General features: G+C 44.4%; 1 protein-coding gene across 3 annotated transcripts in view; it reads right to left on the bottom strand.

Annotated features, from left to right (window-relative positions):
- The window catches only part of LAMA1 (laminin subunit alpha 1), a 177,656-nt gene that overhangs the window by 78,391 nt on the left and 80,131 nt on the right, over positions 1 to 19,134 (bottom strand). For all 3 annotated transcript variants that reach the window (XM_008979513.5, XM_035270592.3, XM_035270593.3), the window contains exons 13-19: positions 17,725 to 17,826; positions 16,230 to 16,441; positions 14,570 to 14,681; positions 13,339 to 13,449; positions 7,336 to 7,463; positions 5,785 to 5,871; positions 4,558 to 4,769 (exon numbers count right to left, since the gene is read on the bottom strand). In XM_008979513.5, coding sequence (XP_008977761.4) covers positions 4,558 to 4,769; positions 5,785 to 5,871; positions 7,336 to 7,463; positions 13,339 to 13,449; positions 14,570 to 14,681; positions 16,230 to 16,441; positions 17,725 to 17,826 — 964 coding nt within the window. The remainder of the gene's footprint in view (positions 1 to 4,557; positions 4,770 to 5,784; positions 5,872 to 7,335; positions 7,464 to 13,338; positions 13,450 to 14,569; positions 14,682 to 16,229; positions 16,442 to 17,724; positions 17,827 to 19,134) is intronic.

Genomic DNA, 19,134 nt, shown 5'->3' with positions numbered 1-19,134 from the left:
TCACAAGTAATGGAAAGCCCAAACACAACCTGGAGGCAGAAGCAAGAGTTCTGGACAAGGGATGGGGAAGGTTGCAGGCAGAGTAAATGCACTGGGATCCACCTCCTTCATGACTGAGGCCAGCCTGGCCATCTGTTTTCCTGGAGTGGGAAACAGTGCCTTAACACTGCAGTCCCACAGGAGACCCCACTCAATGGCGCCCTTCAGGGACTTGCTCCATCAACCCTGTAGCTGGACCATGCGGGCTCTGCTGCTAACTCCCCAGCACATCCTTCTCCACTGCCCCCTCATCAAACACAAGACAAGACACTCCCTCCTTTTGAGCCTCCATCGGAGCGCCCACCTCCCTGGCACGTCTGTTCAATCCAACTTTTGCCTAGTGTCCTCCTGGCCCCTTGTCTGCTACTACTGTTCTCCCTAAAGTCTCCAGGGATTTCCCAGGCACCAAATTCAGGGAGCAGATTTCCGTCCCCCTCTTACCACATAGCTCTGTAGAAAGGACCCCATGACCTCCCTCTTCCTTTTGCATCACCCTCTTACTGAGGTTTTAGGGACACCCACTCTCCTGCCCTTCCTCCTGTTCCTCAGGTGTCTCCCCCTCCCTCTCTCATTTAAAGCTGCCTCCTTTCTCTGGGGAATAAAGTTCAATGCAAGTATGATCAATGCAACTATTGATGATGATTTAAAAAATCATATTCACTGTATGATGTGTTGTCAGTCTGTGCCAGTCACATTTAGTATTTCTTTGTACTTTCATTGCAAACCAAGGAGGGAGGCGAAATCATGTTCTCTATTTTTGGTATGAAGTCTATAACTTAAGAAGATTAGAAGCCGGGTGTGGTGGCTCAAGCCTGTAATCCCAGCACTTTGGGAGGCCGAGGCAGGTGGATCACGAGGTCAACAGATCGAGACCCTCCTGGTCAACATGGTGAAACCCCGTCTCTACTAAAAATACAAAAAAATTAGCTGGGCATAGTGGCACATGCCTGTAATCCCAGCTACTCAGGAGGCCGAGGCAGGAGAATTGCCTGAACCCAGGAGGCGGAGGTTGCCGTGAGCCGAGATCGCGCCATTGCACTCCAGCCTGGGTAACAAGAGTGAAACTCCGTGTCAAAAAAAAAAAAAAAAAGATTAGATAGCTTTCCATAGGTCACACAGCTGTTACCAGTTCTCTCTCTGTAGTAATAATTATTGTGGTTCTTTTTTTTTTTTGAGACAGGGTCTCTATCACCCAGGCTGGAGTGCAGTGGCACAATCTTGGTTTACTGCCACTTCCGCCTCCCGGACTCAAGTGATCCTCCCGCCTCAGCCTCCCGAGCAGCTAGGATTATAGGCACCCACCAGCACACCCAGCTAATTTTTGTATTTTTAGTAACGATGAGATTGCTTGGGAAATATACAGAAACAGCTCACAGGACTTTGTCTTATCGAAGCGCGGGGATGCGAGAGAGGGGATGACAAAGGAGTTAAAGCTGTGATGCTCAGAAACTAGAGACAGCCTGGACAGCGTCATCCCTGCTAGGCCAGGCCAGACGCAAATCCCAGCCGCTCTAACTGTCCGTCCTCCACCTCCAACCCATCAGGAAGACCTAGTTTTTGTCTTCTCTTTTATCTCCATGGCAAAAGCCCTACCTGAAGCCCTCATCAACGCTTTCTAGCATGATTCATTTCTAGTCTTGTCTCCTATTCCAACACTTCTGCAGACAGTCTCTCCAAACTGGCAATATTTAAACACACAGCTCCAATCACTCATGTCTGTACGAGTTGCTGCCAAGTCCCAGGACAGGGAGGACAAAGTGACCTCAGCATCTCAGCACTGCACACAGGACCCTTCCGGTGTGACGTGACTGCTTTGCACCTGTCAGCCCGAGACCTCCCCTCTCTGTCTCTGTCTTTTCCATTCTGGCCACTGTTCTCTTCAGCTTCCACCTCCGGCAGGGACTGCCTGCTTGCCTGGGCCCATCTTCCCACATTGGTCACTCTTCTTGGGACTCTCCTTCCCATCCTTCAAGTCTCAGACGAACAGCACTCCCTTCAAGAGGCAGCCGTGGCTGCCCTGGGCTGATGGGCCTGCCCACCCTGTCTGCCTTCAAGTGCACCCCGGGCCAGTCATTCATTGCCTTGACCTTCACAGTCCTGCCCTGTGGCCACTAACTACACGTGTCTACGAAACGCTGGCGATATGGCTGATGCAACTGAAGACCCGAATCTCTAATTGAGTTTAAATTTAAATACTGAAGCTGTTTTGTCAATGTGGATGCCAATATTAAAGAAAAGAATTGGCCGGGCACGGTAGCTCACGCCTGTAATCCCAGCACTTTGGGAGCCCAAGGTGGGTGGATCACCCGAGATCAAATGTTCGAGACCAGCCTGGCCAACATGGTGAAACCCTGTCTCTACAAAAAAAAAAAAAAAAAATTAGCCGGGTGTGGTGGCAGGCACCTGTAATCCCAGATACTCTGGAGATTGAGGCAGGAGAATTGCTTGAACCCAGGAGGCAGAGGTTGCAGTGAGCCAAGGTCACATCATTGCACTCCAGCCTGGGTAACAAGAGCAAAACTCTGTCTCAAAAAAAAAAAAGTGAGAAAGAAAGAAAATTTTTGGTATGGGATGGAAAATTTTTAAATATATCTGAACCACCTTTTCAACTGTAAATATTCTGTAATCAACATACAGATCAAATATTTCTGAAGAAAATTTAGCATCCTAATTGAGCAGGGCTATAAAATAGACACTTAATTTTGATGACTCAGTACTAAAAAAGAAAGCAAATATTGCTTTAATAGTTTTAAAACTTGATCACATGACAAAATGCTAATTTTTAATATATCAGCTCAGATAAAATTTATTATTAAAATACATTTCACCTACTTCTTTTTACTGTTGAAAAATGTGGCTACTTAAAAAATTGTAAATTGCATGTGTAGTTTACATTATATTTCTATTGGAAAGCAGTGGTTTGAAAATATAATAAAAATGATTGTTTTATTATTAGTAATTATAATAGTTAACCATTTATTTCATGTCTAGAACTTTAAATGTTATCCCACTGACTTCTCAGAAAGGCTTTAGCACACACATATAATTATATCCATTTTATGAATAACAAAATAGTGGCTCAGAGAGGCTAATAAATTTGCCCAACGTCACGCAGTTGGTCCTAGAATGAAACTCACATTAGTCAGACTCCAATGCCTGGATCCGCAGGTGTGTTTCTCCCCCTCTACCATCATCACTTGTAGCTTCTCAGCAGACTTGAACCATAATTTCCCAACTACCTGTCACAGTATAGTGTCTGGTAAATACCAGACCCTTAATAAACAATGAATGAACAGAGGAATGAATCACTAAGGCTTGCAGTAAAGATGAAAAGAAGTGACATGAAAATGACACAAAGGGGCCAGGTGTGGTGGCTCATGCCTGTAATCCCAGCACTTTAGGAGGCCGAGGCAGGTGGATCACCTAAAGTCGGGAGTTCAAGACCAGCCTGACCAATACAGAGAAACACTGTCTCTACTAAAAATACAAAATTAGCCGCGTGTGGTGGTGGGTGCCTCTAATCCCAGCTATTCGGGAGGCTGAGGCAGGAGAATCAATTGAACCTGGGAGGTGGAGGTTGCCTTGAGCTGAGATTGTGCCATTGCACTCCAGCCTGGGCAACAAGAGTGAAACTCCATCTCAAAAACAAAAAAAAGATACACACATTCTGTAAACTGTGACACATACAAATTCCATTGTCATAATTATCCTGGTATGTTAGCCAGGCAAGGTGGTCACCGGTTGAAGATCAGTTTGATTGGCCCAGGGCTATAAAACATTTCCGGTCTCTCCACCTGTGCCTCAGAAAAGGACGTTTTCCGTATCACTGGTGCCCTCTTGTGTCCCTACATTGTAATATCATAGTATGAATTTGGCATTTATATGAAACACTCAAAATAATTTACAATTGCCACTATTGTTCATTCACTCCTTCAATATCTGAAGGCTGAATCATCCCTCTGGCCAGGTCATCTGCAGTATCGGAGAATCTAGTTTTCTCCATGATCCGTAATTTCAAGGCTCAAATTCAGCAGAACAACATGGGGGTCAGGTAGTTTCAGTGCAGAAGGCTAAGATGCGTCAGAGGGTGCTTTACTCGGTTTCCAGGGTTACAGTCTTACCATTTCGCACCCTTCATCTTGGAATCCCATCTGCCTCATGCAACCCCTGAAGCATCTCCCTTACGAATGTAACAGGCTCTGAGCTTCCCCACTTTCATTTCAGTCACCGGGAGCAGAACAAGAACTCTGTCAAGTCATACTGGCCGCTGGAAAAACAGGCTGCGCCTTTCCAGGCCACTGACCCCTATGGGTGGTGACTAACCAAACTCAGCAGAGGGTATCTAGGGAGGAACTGGGGCTCGGGTCTGTATTTGATCAGAGACCCAGTGTTAACCCAAGTAACCCCTCAAGAGAGTGAGACCTCCTAAGCTGGGCTCTGTTCGACACAGGCAAGTAGATGGTTGAAGACTTCCTATGGTGCTAAACAGCCAATCTGACTTCACACTGGCGCACTCACCACGGCAGTTCTTGGCTGTCACAGCGTCCCCGAAGAACCCGTCAGCACACCGTTCACAGTGGGCGCCGTCTGTGTTCCCCAGGCACTTCAGGCACTCCCCGGTGACTGAGTCACAGTGACCAGCCTCCTTAGGGTCCACATTGCCGCTGCAGTCACAGGGAACACAAGATTTGCCAGGCGCTGTCGGGTTTCCATAGTAACCGTCTGCACATCTGTATCAAAGATTGAAAGCGGGATCAGACAAATGCAATTACTTAAGGCCTTACCACACTATCCAGGGACTCCCTGAATGGCTAATAAATCAGGCTAACTCTTCCCTGAGATTTGCTGTGAAAGGGATATGACTTCACACTCGGGCATTTACCCATCGTGATGAAGGGGGAGTGTCCAAAATGAGTCATAAATCCTGTGGACGCGCACCCATGTCCAGGGCCAACTCCGACCCACCCCTGACCACTCCGGGTGCCACACAGCCTCCTCCAGGCTCAGCCAGAGCTGGGCAGTGAGATTCACATGTGGGAAAGCCAGCACTGGCTTTCAGGAGCCAGAATACTGCTACTAAACCAAACCACCTGCCATCTCCAGAACAGCCAGGAGCAATGGAATATTCAAATATGTCAACTACAGATACTGACTCCTTGCTGCTTCCTATTGTTTTTTGTTTGTTTGTTTGTTTGTTTGTTTGTTGAGACGGAGTCTCACTCTCTCCCAGGCTGGAGTGCGACGGTGGGATCTCCACTCACTGCAAACTCCACCTCCTGGGTTCAAGTGATTCTCCTGTCTCAGCCTCCCAAGTAGCTGGGATTACAGGCACCTGTCATCATGCCTGGCTAATATGTTTTCTTTTTTTGGTATTTTTGTAGAAACCAGGTTTCACCATGTTAGTCAGGCTGGTCTCGAACTCCTGACCTCAGGTGATCCGCCCACCTGGCCTCTCAAAGTGCTGGGATTACAGGCATGGGGCACCATGTCCCAGCCTATTGTTCTTGATGAGAAAGTCAGATTAGCCAGGGAAAAGAGTACCGGTCTTTAAAAATTCCCAGCAACATTTAATATTAATTTAAAAACATGAAATACTGATTGTTCTCAATGATTCTATGAAATAACAATTACGCATCAAAACTCAAAAACCACACTTAACAATGCATTTAAAAATAGATACATAGAATTTGTATTCAGTTTTGAAAACGTGAGTGCAGTGTTTTGAAGCCAGTGGATGCACAATACCTCTCACACCAAGCTCCTGAGTAGCCCGGAGCACACTGGTCGCAGACCACTTCGTCGCCATCATTGAGGTGGCAGGTGGGGCTGAAACTGTCAAAACATTAGAAATGAACAAATTCTTCCAGTGAATGAAGCTGAATTTCTAAATATTTAAACTACTTAGTTTCTACCACTCCTGTGCTTACTAACTTTCAATGAGACCTGCTTGGCTTGGAACCCGGAGCCTCTGGTCACCCAGCCCACTTTGTGAGCCTCCACCCCTCACCAACTCCTGGTCCCATGATCCGGGCACCGACACTCCCTCCTCCCTCCCTCCTCCCTCCTCCTGTTGTTCTCAGCCCACAGCAGGTCTGCTTCTCCCACCCTCTGCCTGGGTTAATCCAGCTTAGCCCCAGTGCCCAACCCAGCTGATGCTTCCTCCAGGAGGGCTGTTTGAGTGCTCCTGGGATGCTGGGTTCCCCGCCTCAGAGCCCTGCTCATACCAGGGCAAAAGTGAGCTTGCCCAAACCCAACATGGTCAGGAGGCTCTTGCAGCTCTCTAGAGACCCCCTGCTGACTGAAGCCCCTTCAGACCCTATTCTTAAGCCCCAAAGATCCTGTGTAGGGTGGATGACAGTATCCACCCCAGTTTCATCGCAAGTAACCCTGATTGCATCCTTTTCATATACTGGAATTTCAAATATAAATCCCTGGGGGAATTCTTTGAGAGTAGGTGGAGGAAGAATTCTAAAGGTTAAACCAGCGAGAGACAAAGAGTCTTTTAAGCTGCTGGCCTGTGGGGCACACCTGTCCCAGCATGAGGACAAGGCCTTGCCTCTCCTTCCACCCGCCTCCATGCCTTCTGTTCCATGGCCTGCTGCAATTCTTCAAACGGGCAGTGCCTGTTCCTGCTGCCATGCCATGGCACGCCCAGCTCCATCTGCCTGGAATACCCGTCTATGCTGCCTGTGGAATTCCTTCTCCTGCAAGTCTGAGATAAGAGTCTCCTTCACCCACCAAAGTAGGCTGGACACTGCTCTCCCTCCACCCCCCATTTGGTGGACAGGCCTCACTACAGGCAGGAACACACTGAGTCCCCGGGCCCACAGCCAGGTGAGAACAGCTTGCAATTCAGAACACCTGCTGTAAACCCAGGACACAGTAGGCACTCCATAAATACCTGTTGAATCAATGAATGGATTCAGACTATTCTTGTTTAGCCTCATATGTACATATTTTGGGCATTAGATCAAAAACTCCCTAAGTCGAGGGACAGTGTTTTACTCCTCTCTGTATCCGCTCTACCTCCTAGCCCAGTGGATAATCAAGAAGAACTAAGGAAAACAGCGTACATATGTCCTTGCTGGCACACATCTTTTCTTGCCTACTTTAATATGCCAAACTTTTGTTTACAAGAAAATAATCCACCCCTCTGTCTTTAACCCAAATCCATTGCTACTGGGCAAAATTTACATACTTATTACACACAAAGTCTTTCTCTGAAGACATTAGTGGGCATATGGGTGGGAATCCTGGCCATGCCGGCAGGAACTGCTGATGAGGTCCGAGGCTTACTTGTTGGTGGCCATGGTGAGAGGGCAGGCGCAGGGCTGGCAGTCCCCAGGGGTCCCTCGGGAAGGCTCCCCGTAGAAGCCGGGCAAGCACCGCTCACAGTGGTCGCCGGTGGTGTTGTGCGCACATGCCTAGGAACATGCACCAGAAGAATCAGCTCAGATTGTCTTAAAGGATTTTCAGATTTATCTACAAGCAACTTGAAGTCCAAGTGGAAAAGAAAAACAAAATGCTAAAACCAGTCACCAAACTCTAAGCTGTATGAGGAAGGTCTCCCGTTTTCAGATTAATATCAGCAAGTGTCATTTGCATAAATGAGAAACCCGAGCACTTTCTCTCTGACTGGTGAGCATGACGGGTGGAGGTGGAGGGTCAAGTCTTTGCAAACATGACAGCAAGTGCTGCTTCGGCCAGACAGTCTTGACTGTTCCCTCTAAGCGGAAATTCTGATGAAGAGTGGGATGTGCACGTGGTCTTACAGTCTCTGCCTCCAGTTGTTTTTTTCTTACAGAAGGAAAGAATAGTTCATACTTAGTGGAGAAATTGACCAACACCTTGCCTGTATAATCAGAATTAACATCACCAGTGAGGGCCAGACAGACACAGGGACCCCCATTGGCAGCGCTCTGAGAGACTCATCCTTGACCAAGTATTCTAGCCTGAATCATCCATGAGAAACAAAAGAAGAGCCCAGAACCAAGGACGTTAGAGTTTTTTTTTTAATGATTATATTCTTCAAGATGCCAATAGCATAAAATACAAAAAAAAAAAGGCAGTAGAAACATTTCCTATTAAAGAGCCTAAGAGATATGATGATAAAATTCGATACCTGATCCTAGCCGGGGTCCTGTGCTGGAGGGAAGAATGCTATACAGACCATAATTGGGTCAACTGACAAAACTGAGAAGCAGGTGGTAGCTTAGAAAAAGCAGAGTATCAGTGTTAAATTTACTTAAGTTGATAAGTGTCCTGTGGTTATATAAGAGAAGAGCCTATTCTCATGATATGCACACTGAAATGGCCATTGTCTATGCAGCTTATTGTCAAGCAGTTTAGAAAAGCATACTGTAATTAGATAGGTAGACAGATAATGATATTAAGAAGGCAAAGGGGAAAATGGTAACAAGAGGGCAGTCTAGATAAATGGCAGGTGTTCTACCTACCATTCTTATTCTTAAAAATTGTGTGTAAATTTTAAATTATTTCAAAATAAAGAGGTTTTCTTTTTTAAAATGGAGGATCAAAACTACTGGACATGAGAAGCAAAAAAAAAAAAAAAAAAAAAAGAAATCCATAATCAGGAAAAAAAGAAACAAACAGCCATTAGAAACATATCCAGAAATCACAGAGACGATGGAATTGGCAGGCATTTAAAATGCTATTATAGGCCAGGCGTGGTGGTTCACACCTGTAATCCCAGCACTTTGGGAGGCTGAGGCAGATGGATAACCTGAGGTCAGGAGTTCCAGACCAGCCTGGCCAACATGGAGAAACCTGTCTCTACTGAAAACACAAAAATTAGCCAGGCATGGTGGTGGGCACCTGTAATCCCAGCTACTTGGGAGGCTGAGATAGGAGGATTGCTTGAACCCAGGAGGCAGAGGTTGCAGTGAGCCGAGATCACACCATTGCACTCCAGCCGGGGCGACAGAGCAAGACTCTGTCTCAAAAGAAAAACAAAAGAGCTATTATAAACATGCTCAAAGTCTTGAAGGAAACATAAACACTTTGAAAAGAGAAATGCAAGATATAAAGTAGGACCAAGTGGAACTTCTAGAGCTAGAAGCTACCATATCCAAAACAAAGTTCTGAATAGGTGGGCATCACATTAGAGTCAACATCCTAGGAGAAGAGACCAGTGAATTTGAAAACAACAGAAACTCAAATTCAAGGAAAAAACAACTTAAAAGAACCCAGCCTCCATCATCTCTGGATCAATGTCACGTGCAATTAGATTGGAACTGGAAGGTGAAAAGATATTTAAAAATTTTTGTAACTTGTTAGCTACAAACTCACAAATTCCAGAAGCTCAATAAATCCCAGCATAAAGAAATCCACACCAACACACAGTCAGTGTTCAAACCCAGGGGCACAGAGACCATCTTAACAGCAGGCAGGGAAAAAAGACAGCATAACACACAGAAATACACAGATGACCACCAGCTTCTCAACTGAAGCCATGTAAGCCACGGCTAACGGAACAATTTTAAAGAACTGAAAGAGAAATCTGCAAAAATCAATTTCAAAATTGAAGGCAGAATAAAGCCTTTTTCAGATAAAGGAGCATTAAGAGAATCTGTCAACCAGCAGATCTGCCCTAGAGAAAGGCTAACAACCCAGTCTGCAGAAAGGTGGTACCTACCAGATGAAAGCATGGATTTGTACCAGTGAAAGAAGAGCATTGGAAATGGTACATACATGAAAAAATATGAAAAACGTTCCCCCTCACTTAAAACATTTTGAAAGCAAGTGCCGTTGTGCTGAACCCGGTGGACAGGAGGTGCGCAGGAGCAAAGGGCAGGGGAGGGGAGGTGGGCACTGGGGCCAGGACCAGGCAGCACTGACGCCCGGGGCAGTGACAGGCTCCAGAGTAGCGGGGCTGCTCTGCACACCTGTGCGACTGCTCCTCTTGGGGTGCACTTTCCCTTGTCCCCTACTCTTAGAGCCACTCATTTTACAGACTTTTATTGGTCCGTTTTCATCTAGCAATTTAAATAGTATTTTCAGTTTATAAACCATATACATTTCTGTCATTGCTCAGGCTGATTCAAGTTTTCCCTTCTATTACATTTAATTTGGAATTGTAAGCATTTGTATTACATCCATTTTACTCCAGGGCTTCACCAGTTTTACTCAGGGTTACCCTAGACCAGAGCATCTAAACTGGAATGCAAATCTACAGGTTACCTGTAGATTCTGATTTGGGGGGGGTCTGAGATGGGGCCTGAGTTTCTGCACTTCTAGCAAGTGCCCAGGCGATGCCCCCATTGCTGGTCCTCAGACAACAGGGTCTTAGATGTTTTTCCTTCCCATCCTTATTAGGACCTTGATTTTGATAATGAATCCAAATTAATTAAAGATGTTGCTGGGCACAGTGGCTCACACTTGTAATCCCAGCACTCTGGGAGGCAGAGGCAGGTGGACCACCTGAGGTCAGGAGTTCGAGACCAGCCTGCCCAACATGGTGAAACCCCGACTCAACTAAAAATACAAAAAAAAAAATAGCCAGGCATGGTGGTGGATGCTGTAATCCCAGCTACTCAGGAGGCTGAGGCAGGAGAATCACTTGAACCTGAGAGGTAGAGGTTGCAGTGAGCCCATATCGTGCTACTACACTCCAGCCTGGGAGACAAGAGTGAAACTCTGTCTCAAAAAAAAAAAAAAGATGCAACTGTTCTCAGTAAACGGTTACATGGTTGAGCTAAAAGTATTCTGCACAATAACTGCAATTTCATTTTTAAATATTCGATAATGCTCATTTGGGAGATGTGTATGGTCTGTTTTCTTTGACAAAGGAGTCAGATTGTGCTCCTTCTCTTCAGGGAAACTAATATCTAGTTCTGCTGAGGGTCTGTTTCAGCATGTTTTCAGGTGTGTGCCACCAGCCCTTTACCTGACTGTCCTCGTCAGTGGATCTGGTATGTGAAGGAAAAAGACTGTTTCCCTCCTTGAGGAGGAAAAACATCTCTCGATTGAAGAAAGAAAGACATGAGGGCCCAAGACATGCTCAGTTTCCCATGATGCCACTCTCTTTTCTATCTCATGCCAAGCTGCAAGGAAAAGAAACAGGGTTCTCCTTCTAACAAAGGGCAGAGAGAGCGCAAAGAGAAAACAGGGGCTCTAAGAGAAACTGGAACCTTGTCTCTAATGAACTGTAAATAAACAATCAACTCCTGGAAGCTGGATATCTATATGCAAGGCCCAGGGCTATGAACCGATACATAAAAGAAAGAATTAATGGCTTCTTTTAACAATTGATTAGAAAAAAGGCAAAGTTAGATGAAACAGATAAATCATGCTACTGCATTTTTTGTATTTCCTTAAATTCTAATAGAATTTTTTTTTATTTTTGCCCCTCTGAAACATTAGTTGTTAAACATTGGGAAAATATTATTTTTAGAGTGGAAAAACCTGGCAGATCACCTAATTCAAGTGACCCACATTCACAGCCCCAGGAAGAAGACACAATGATATCATATCCCTCTGGTTGCAATGAGAGGGCACAGCACCTCCATGTCTTCTGGCCAACAATGCATAACCTCAACCTAGTCATAGGAAAGCATCAGATAAGCCCTGGCTGAGGGACATTCCACAGAATGACCAGTGCTCTTCGAAAGTGCCATAGTCATGAAGGACAAGGAAGCTGAGAAACTAGTTGTCTCAGAGGAGAAGAGACTAAGGAGACAAGGTCATTGAATGTTATGGCATCCTGGGTTTGATCCTAGTAAAAGAAAGGAGCATGAGTGGAAAACTGATGACATCAGAAAGTGGAGTGGAGTTTAGTAATTCCCATTGTGCCCCTTCTTCATTTTGATAACTACACCCTGGCTATGCAAGATGGCAGCATTAGGGGATACTGGCAGAAGGTTACCCCAGAACCCGCTGTACTTTTGTAACTCTTTCATAGCTCTTTGGAAGTCTAAAATTATTTCCAGAACATGTTTAAAGCTACAAAATTATTATTTATTATAATTAAAGCTTTAAGGCCAGTTGCTATTCAGCATTTTCACTATCAGTATATATTTTTGTAAACATATATTAATGGATGCATGAGAGACCACAGCCTGCTGTCCCCCAACCCCACCCCACCCCAAATGCTGGCAGGAGGCCTTGCAAACCCAAATGGCAAAGGAAAGGAGGTGAAAAAAAGCAACCACCTCATTAAGCGGTTGGCAGCTGTGCTCCTGAGGAAAGCAATCCTGGAGGGACTGAGTCTGCCTGAAAACCACCCCTTCGCGCAATTCCTACAGAAGCTTTGCTTACAGAATAAAGGGCAAAATGAAAACTTTACTTACAGAATAAAGAAAAATTAATCTAGATATAATAAGCCATCCTGGGCATCATTCTGAGATCTTCTCCTTGGATCTGGTAATTAAGTTTTTCTAACTCTGTGACTTTTCTAACTCTCAGTTAATTCCTTTTGGAAAAAACACAAACATATCCCTTCCAGGTGACAAGGGTACAGCTGATTAGCATATGTAGTCACTCCACCTCTGAGGATCGAATCCATGAGACCCCAGAGTGTGGCCTGGCTTCAAAGCATACAGTTTAGAAGAATTCCTGATTGAAGTTAAAAAACAAGTCCTGCCCCATACCTGCCCCATAGTTCATCCTCAAGATTAACTACCTATTTCTTAAGCCCTGTTTCAACACATATTGCGTAAAAGAGGTACCTGTTTCATGAATTTATCCCAACTAACCAAAAAGCATGGTATATAAGTGAGTATGATTATATTTTATTCATCTTCTAAGGTGTGTTATGTAATATCATGATAAAAAAAAATACCAGCATTGCCTGTGGCCTCAGCTGCTTAGAGGGCTGAGGCAAGGGGACCACTTGAGCCCAGAAGGTCCAGGACTGCAGTAAGCAGCGTTGGTGCCACTGCACTCCAGCCTGGGTGACGAAGTAAGACCCTGCCTCAAATAAATAACTAATAGCACTTCCATCTCAAAGATCCTATCCTTTTTATTTAATGTGGACAACATTTTCTACCTTTTTATTGCTTTATAGCCTCAGCAAATACAATTACTTTATATTGTTCTAATAAAGAAACTGTAATGAAATTTTATATCCCTTTTCCACTATTACCAAAGTAACTTTAAAAAAAAACAACACATAGGAAACATTTCATGATATGAGCTTAGATCTGTAAATTTTCTTCGGGGTCTATGAGGCCAGGGTTATTCCATGGAGGAAGCACGTTTTAATAAAAAAAAATCACTTGTACACAGCAAACGTCTCTGAAGTGGGAGGAGAGGGCACCTGAGCTTCAGTGAGGGACTCACAATGCAAACGCCGTGCACATCGCACTCAGCTGCATGGTGGTGGCATTCACAGGGTTGACAAATTCCTCCAAAGAGTATTCCATCCACTCGGTAATAGCCAGAGAGGCACGACTGCAAGAGAAGGGCAGGTTATCCTCCTTCCACTACATTATAAACAAACTGCTCAGTTACCTATGAGTACAGAAATGTCTTTCTTTTTTCTCAAACATCCTCACTGAGGTATCATTTACATGCTACAAAATTCTCCCATTTTAAGTGTACAATTCAATGATTTGTAGCAAAAAAAACTTACTGAGCTGTGCAACCATCACCATAATCCAGTTCCTTATTTCTTTTTAAAGGCAGAAACATACACACACACACACTTAATGGCTGGGCGATGAGTCTTACAGTCTATTCTTGTCATGGTATTAGTATCAATACATTTGTCCAAGTAATTTCAAAGTATTTTTAGCAACAGATTTATCGAGGACTGTAGGTGGATTTTCATTTATTTCACATGGAAGGTGGAGCCCACCAAAGTAAACCAGTCAGGGGCCACAGAAGGTCTCCAAGTAGGCCTGGCTTCTCTAAAGCTGCCCAGGTCACATGCTGGTGATCCTCAAATGTTCAAATACGATCAAGTTCCATCCTCCTTAGAAACATGGTCAATGGCACGGGTATTCCAAGTTTCCGGTCGACTAAGGTAGGAGGGCAGCACTAAGTCAGACTATTGCCTGGTGCCCCAGCCCATCCCTGGTGGAGGAATCTGATTTTTTAAAACAATGTGACTTCTAATACTTCTTTTTTTTTTTATTTTTTGAGACAGAATTTCGCTCTCGTTACCCAGGCTGGAGTGCAATGGCGCGATCTCGGCTCACCACAACCTCCGCCTCCTGGGTTCAGGCAATTCTGCCTCAGCTTCCTGAGTAGCTGGGATTACAGGCACGCGCCACCGTGCCCAGCTAATTTTTTGTATTTTTAGTAGAGACGGGGTTTCACCATGTTGACCAGGATGGTCTCAATCTCTTGACCTCATGATCCACCCGCTTCGGCCTCCCAAAGCGCTGGGATTACAGGCTTGAGCCACTGCGCCCGGCCCACTTCTAATATTTCTATTGCCCCAAAAAGTCTGAGCCAACCATTGAGTTGCTAAAGCCAAACTTCAAATGTTTGCCGTGACATCACCTTCAGTGCACTGTTTTCCCCTTAGGAAGGAGTGAAAGGAAAAAGAAGAGAGGAGAAGTGTCACCTCACAGGAGGTCCCCGTGTAGCCTTGCGGACATTCACAGTGTTCCACTTCAGCAGCCACTGCCAGGTCGATGGCATTAGGGCTGGCTACGTCCAAAGAGACAGACTCCAACCTACAAACAGATTGTTATGTGACTCACATGCTCACAAACACATCTCACCCCTCAATGAATATGGGCTCCTGAAAGATTTAAATCCAATAAAAGGGTGATGTGACTTTTGTAAATAACTAAAGGTCTTTCACAATAATATGTTCTCAGGGAGCCATCATTATTCCCTGGAAATGCCTTCGGAGTCGTGCTGTTGCCCACAGACTACTGTGTTGTTTATTTGAGGTGGAAGCACCTCAGAAAAATTAGTCCATTCAATTATCACAAATACAAAGATTATCCTCAAATGTGTCATGCTATGCTTGTGTTAGGTGCATACAACTATTTTTTTATTTTCTTTTTTTGAGACAGTCTTGCTGTGACACCCTGACTGGAGTGCAGTGGCACGACCTTAGCTCACTGCAACCTCTGCCTCCTAGGTACAAACAATTCTCATGCCTCAGCCTCCCAAGTAGCTGGGACTACTGGCATGCCTGACCATGCCTGGTTAACTGTTTGATTTGAGACAACGTCTCGCTATGTGTCCAGGCTGGGATGCAGTGGTATGATCTTGGCTCACTGCAACCTCCGACTCCCAGGTTCAAGGGATTCTCCTGCCTCAGCCTCCCCAGTAACTGGGATTACAGACACGCACCACCATGCCCAGGTAACTTCTGTATTTCCAGTAGAGACAGAGTTTCACCATGTTGGCCAAGATGATCTTGATCATCTGACCTTGTGATCCTCCTTCCTTGGTCTCCCAAAGTGCTGGGATTACAGGTATGAGCCACTGCACCTGGCCTAGCTGCATACAATTTTATGCTTGGCACAGCATTGCCAGAAATCGCCCTCCTCAAAGTAATAAAGTGACCAACGATGGATACATTCACTTAAATGGACTGTGCAAAAACTAAGACCATGGCCAGGCACAGTGGCTCACGCCTGTAATCCCAGAACTTTGGGAGGCTGAGGCAGGCAGATCACCTGAGGTCAGGAGTTCGAGACCAGCCTGACCAACATGGTGAAACCCCATCTCTACTAAAAATACAAAAATTAACCAGGCATGGTGGCTGGCGCCTGTAATCCCAGCTACTTGGGGGGCTGAGGCAGGAGAATCGCTTGAATCTGGGAAGTGGAGGTTGCAGTGAGCCGAGATCATGCCACTGTACTCCAACCTGGGTGACAGAGCAAGACTCCCTCTCAAAATAAAAAAAAGAACTAAGACCATTAATTAAGGCTGTTACCATTAGGACAGTGAGAGCCAGGAGCAACATGCAATATGGTCCAGACAATTGCTAACTCATCGGGCATTCCCCAGAAACCCCCTTTGAACGTTTCTGATCCTAATGCCAAGTCTGTTTTCTACCAGATTCGCTTGCTGTAGACAATTGTTCTTATGTTTTCAATAAAATTACATTTATAAACTTAATGATTTTTAAGATAGCCAGTTCCTTTAGCTGTATCATTAATATGATGAATGTAAAATATGTTGAGCTTAAAATATATATTAATAAATAAGGATAAAACTGAAGTACCTTCCCCATAAGTTTTTCCTCCATTTTCAATACATACCTGTAAAGAGCTATTTTTGCAGAATTGTAGTTGGCTCTGATCAAAAGATGTGTCACATTGGCAAGGACAGTCATCAGCTGGTCACGATCAATCTGCCTTTTGCTGTTAAAATCTCGGAAGTTCTCAGGCACAATTCCAACCACATTTAGGTACTCTTCATAGGGTTGCAGTGATAGACCCTCAGCCTGTGTGCCTAAAGTGAGTCCATTCCCCTAACATTTAAAAACGAGAAAATATATCTGTCATTTAATTTAATGATAAAATAAAAAATCAAATCAAATTTTGGATTCAGCAACATGGTGTTTCATTGGTGCCTATAGTCTTGTGGGGAACATGTAATGGTGAGTATAGCTCTTGGCCCAGAATTATCAGAGAAAAGGTGTTACATTGTATTCTTCTTAGAGGGATTCTGGTAATAAACTTAAAGGCTCTGTACTTTGCTGGGATCTTGAAAAAGAAATAAAGTCATGCAGTTGCCCACAGCTTTTATCAAAGCAACCCATCTGACACCTCTAATCTTTAACTAAAGTACAGAAGTAGAAAAAGTGTGTAAACACAGCTCCAGCTTTTCATCAGCTTGCTGTTAATGACAGTGATTTACCGTGTGCATCTGCAATTGTTCAGACTGGAGATGGAAGTGCAGATAGGTCCAGGTGAAAGGACATGAGAGGCAAGAACCTGGAGTGGTTTCTGCCCAAACGTGCCCCCGAACCCGGGACATTACCACATGGGGATCCCTCCTGAGTGGGGCTGAGCTGGGTCTTTTTATGGAAACTGAGGAAGTGGGAATGGGGGCAGAGGCTGAAGACAAAAATGGCAACTGTCCTTTACTGCCAAGCACTGCCTAATCCATTCATCTGAGAGGCAAAGTGGCATGGGGAAGAGGGGACTTAAAAGAGTAGTAGATTCAAGGTCAAAACAAAAATTTGTATCCTTTTTAATTTCTTTTTTTTAGATGTAGGCTCTTTGTCACCCAGGTTGGAATACAGTGGTGTGATCATAGCTCACTACAACCTTGAACTCCTGCACTCAATCAACCTCCTGCTTCAGCCTCCTGAGTACCTGGGATTACAGGTACGTGCCACAGTACCTGGCTAAGATTTTTTGGAAGAGGAGGTCTCACTGTGTTGCCCAGACTGGTCTCAAACTCCTGGACTCTAATGATCCTCCTGTCTCAACCTCCCAAAGCATTTATATTATAAGCATAAGCCACCAAACCCAGCTCCCTTTCCTTTTTAAATGTGAAAAGATGGGTACGCCCTGGGGTTGAAGAGAAGAGCTGCAGGTACTGTCCTGAGGCAAATCTAGAAATGGGCTCAAAGACAGATTCTCACAGTCACCGTCTCAGTCATCCCTACACAAGGCCAGGCTCTGCTGAATGGCCACCTGGCCACCAGCTCCTTGCTGGGATGGCCTCACCTAGTCACTTTCAGTCATAAACTATCATCCCACTAAGCCCTAAGCTCTATAGCAAAATCAAAGCAAAAGCAATCACCTTAATGATGACGTCAGTGTGCGACAGGAGGTTACTGTCTACCGTCTCCACTGGAATATCGTAAGACACCGTGTATTTCAGGAATCCACCAAATGCAGTCAGCTGAAATGTTTACACGGGAATGAACACGAAAGGGAAAACAATTACAGCAACAATCAGGTAAGAGGAAGTGGTCACTGGGATCCATCTACAAACAACCAGGCTGCCAGCTATCCCCATGGCCATGACAGGCAAGGAAATTCACATTAAAGGCAGTGAAAGGCAAGTATATTTAAAAACGTTTTGTTTAATCAATATTACCAAAATGTAGGACATTGTTTGAAAGCACAGAAGAAAAATATGTGCTCTCTGTTAGAGACCACAAGGTAAATCACTATAAACTTTTGTTAATCACACAATAGAGATTTACTTCACTTAAGTAATTTAGGGGATGAGGAGTTTGACCAACGTCTACAATCTCCACATTTTTATTTCAGCATCCTCCCTGTAGGACAATAGAGAACATGTTTGATTTGCTAGTTAGAGAAAGGACTAAAGGTATTTCTTCTGATAAGATGTCCTTCAATATAAAATAAAGCTTTTCTTTATGATGGGTAAGTTACAGCAATATAGTATTTGGAACCCAATTTTGCACCATAAAATTGGAGAGGTGGTATCAAGAGAAAAAAATCATTGAACTTTGCTGATAAAATCATATAAATAGAGCAGGTGTTGCAGGATTATAATTTGATGGAAAAAACCAAACATTTTCAAAAATAAATACTCCTTAAAAATATATAAAACAAGCTTTAAAATGAAAATATAACCATCAAATTAAATAGAAGTGTTCCAAGCTACAAGACTACACGAGCATGCAAGTGTGCCACCACTTTAAAAAAAAAAAAAAAAAAAACCAGTAAGGCAAGCAGGGAGCTACAGTAACTGAGATGGATTCTAGAGAATTTCAAATTAAATTTCAGATCAATCAGAATCTGGAGAGTCGTGGCATACCTGGGAAGGGAATATCGGAACACATCATTGCAAGGAAGGTTCAACCCTACAAACCAACGTCCACATTGCAGAAGCACCATTTTGCATTTTCTTGAACAAAAGCAGAAATTATTGCATCTGTTCCTAAATGTGAACTTCAGATGAGCACGGCCTGCCACGATACTGAAAGTGAGTGAGCAGCACAGCAGTTCCACTGCTAGAACCTTCCCTGAGCTGTTTTCTGTAGGCCAGGCCCTCCACTAAGCCCTGGAAGCGCTTGGCTGAGCCTATGGCAAACTAAACCAAGCGGGATGTGATGGACACTTCATCAACAAGTGGTCCAGGGATCCAGGAAGTTTATCTCAGAGATGGGAATGAGACTTCACCACACACACTGCTCGGGAACCAGACCAGAAGAGCAGAAGTTCTTATTTGAAGATA

This window comes from Callithrix jacchus, chromosome 13, assembly GCF_049354715.1.
Source record: "Callithrix jacchus isolate 240 chromosome 13, calJac240_pri, whole genome shotgun sequence".
NCBI classification, from domain to species: Eukaryota; Metazoa; Chordata; class Mammalia; order Primates; family Cebidae; genus Callithrix; species Callithrix jacchus.
The sequence above is the reverse complement of the archived record's forward strand: the minus strand, read 5'-3'. Positions and strand labels throughout refer to the sequence as shown.